Here is a 1,509-nt window from a genome sequence, read left to right as displayed (position 1 = left end):
ATCCTCACCATAATTTGAGGAGTTAGTTATTTTTAGCCTTATAATTCAGAGGAAGAAATTCAGTTTTAGTATAGTTAGCTTACTTGTTGAAGGCATGCTTCTCTAATTTGTAGTGTCCCAGGGGAAATTTGGACATCTGGTGCCCAAACCTGCATATATTTCCATTACAATTTACTGCAACCTACCTTTTGTTATTGGCTAGCCAATGCACAATTATACTCTATTATTATTTGTAACTTGACATTTTTTTTGCCACCTCCTTACTATAGGTGAAATAAATTAAAAAGAATGGCAGTAACTAATGAAAGTCACCCAGAAGAGTTCATTCTACTAGGCTTTGCTGACCATCCTTGGCTAGAGCCCCCTCTATTCATTATTCTTCTGATCACATACCCCATGGCCATGATGGGAAACATCGCCATCATCCTGGTATCCAAGTTAGACCCCCATCTCCACAGCCCCATGTATTTCTTCCTCACCAACCTCTCCTTTTTGGACATGTGTTATACCACAAGCATCGTCCCTCAGATGCTGTGTAACCTGGGAAGCTCTAAGAAGACCATCAGCTATCTGGGATGTGCAGTACAGCTTTATATCTTCCACTTAATGGGGGGCACAGATTGCCTTCTTTTGGCCATTATGTCCATTGACCGCTATGTGGCCATCTGCAGACCTCTGCACTACACCCTCATCATGAACCAGCACATCTACATCCTATTAGCATTCACTGTGTGGCTGAGTGGAATTACCTATGCTGTTTCAGAAGCCACTGTCACATTACAGTTGCCAATGTGTGGCATCAATAAACTTGATCACTTGTTGTGTGAGATGCCAGTCATGATAAAGACCGCCTGCGGTGAAAAGGAAGCTAATGAACTCACACTCTCGGTGGTATGCATTTTTATGTTAGCTGTTCCTCTGTGCTTAATTCTTGCTTCCTATGCAAGTATTGGACATGCTGTACTTAAGATCAAATCTTCTGAAGGAAGGAAAAAGGCCTTTGGGACATGTTCCTCTCATCTCATTGTAGTTTTCTTATTTTATGGCCCAGCTATTAGCATGTACCTTCAGCCCCCCTCCTCCATCTCTAGGGACCAGCCCAAGTTCATGGCTCTGTTCTGTGGAGTGGTGACTCCTACACTCAACCCCTTCATCTACACCCTGAGGAATAAGGATGTGAAAGGGGCATTAGGTAAGCTAGTGAGGAGCATTTTTCTGTTCAAAGTAGTTACCAAATTCATTATGTTGCTACAACAATTAGAGTAGGTTTATATAGGTTTCTCTAATGACTCATTTGTGTCTCATAATCAAATCTCATGTTATATGTTCTTCTTGCAAAATATGTCATAATCTTTCAAATTTTAGGCAAGGATTATTATCAGTTAATTAGTGCCGATATGCATGCTCTAATTAAATGTGGTAAATATATATATATATATAATCACTTTATTTGGTGCAAATTGAAATAGTAACTTTGTTAAATAGTAAAATATGTTATAATATCAATTC

The 1,509-nt window shown here is 39.4% G+C and overlaps 1 protein-coding gene across 1 annotated transcript; it reads left to right on the top strand.

Moving 5' to 3' along the window:
- Positions 1 to 288: 288 nt before the first annotated feature.
- On the top strand, positions 289 to 1,266 carry LOC109674564 (olfactory receptor 2B6-like). Its single transcript, XM_020151499.1, has one exon. The coding sequence runs from the start codon at positions 289 to 291 to the stop codon at positions 1,264 to 1,266; it is 978 nt and encodes a 325-aa protein (XP_020007088.1).
- Positions 1,267 to 1,509: the final 243 nt, after the last annotated feature.

This window comes from Castor canadensis, chromosome 8 (genome assembly GCF_047511655.1).
Source record: "Castor canadensis chromosome 8, mCasCan1.hap1v2, whole genome shotgun sequence".
Classification (NCBI taxonomy): domain Eukaryota; kingdom Metazoa; phylum Chordata; class Mammalia; order Rodentia; family Castoridae; genus Castor; species Castor canadensis.
This window is presented reverse-complemented; position numbering and strand designations above follow the sequence as displayed.

Bases quoted from the DNA above. Each gene is read 5' to 3' on its own strand.
- LOC109674564 (XM_020151499.1), top strand. From the start codon at position 289: ATGGCAGTAACTAATGAAAGTCACCCAGAAGAGTTCATTCTACTAGGC.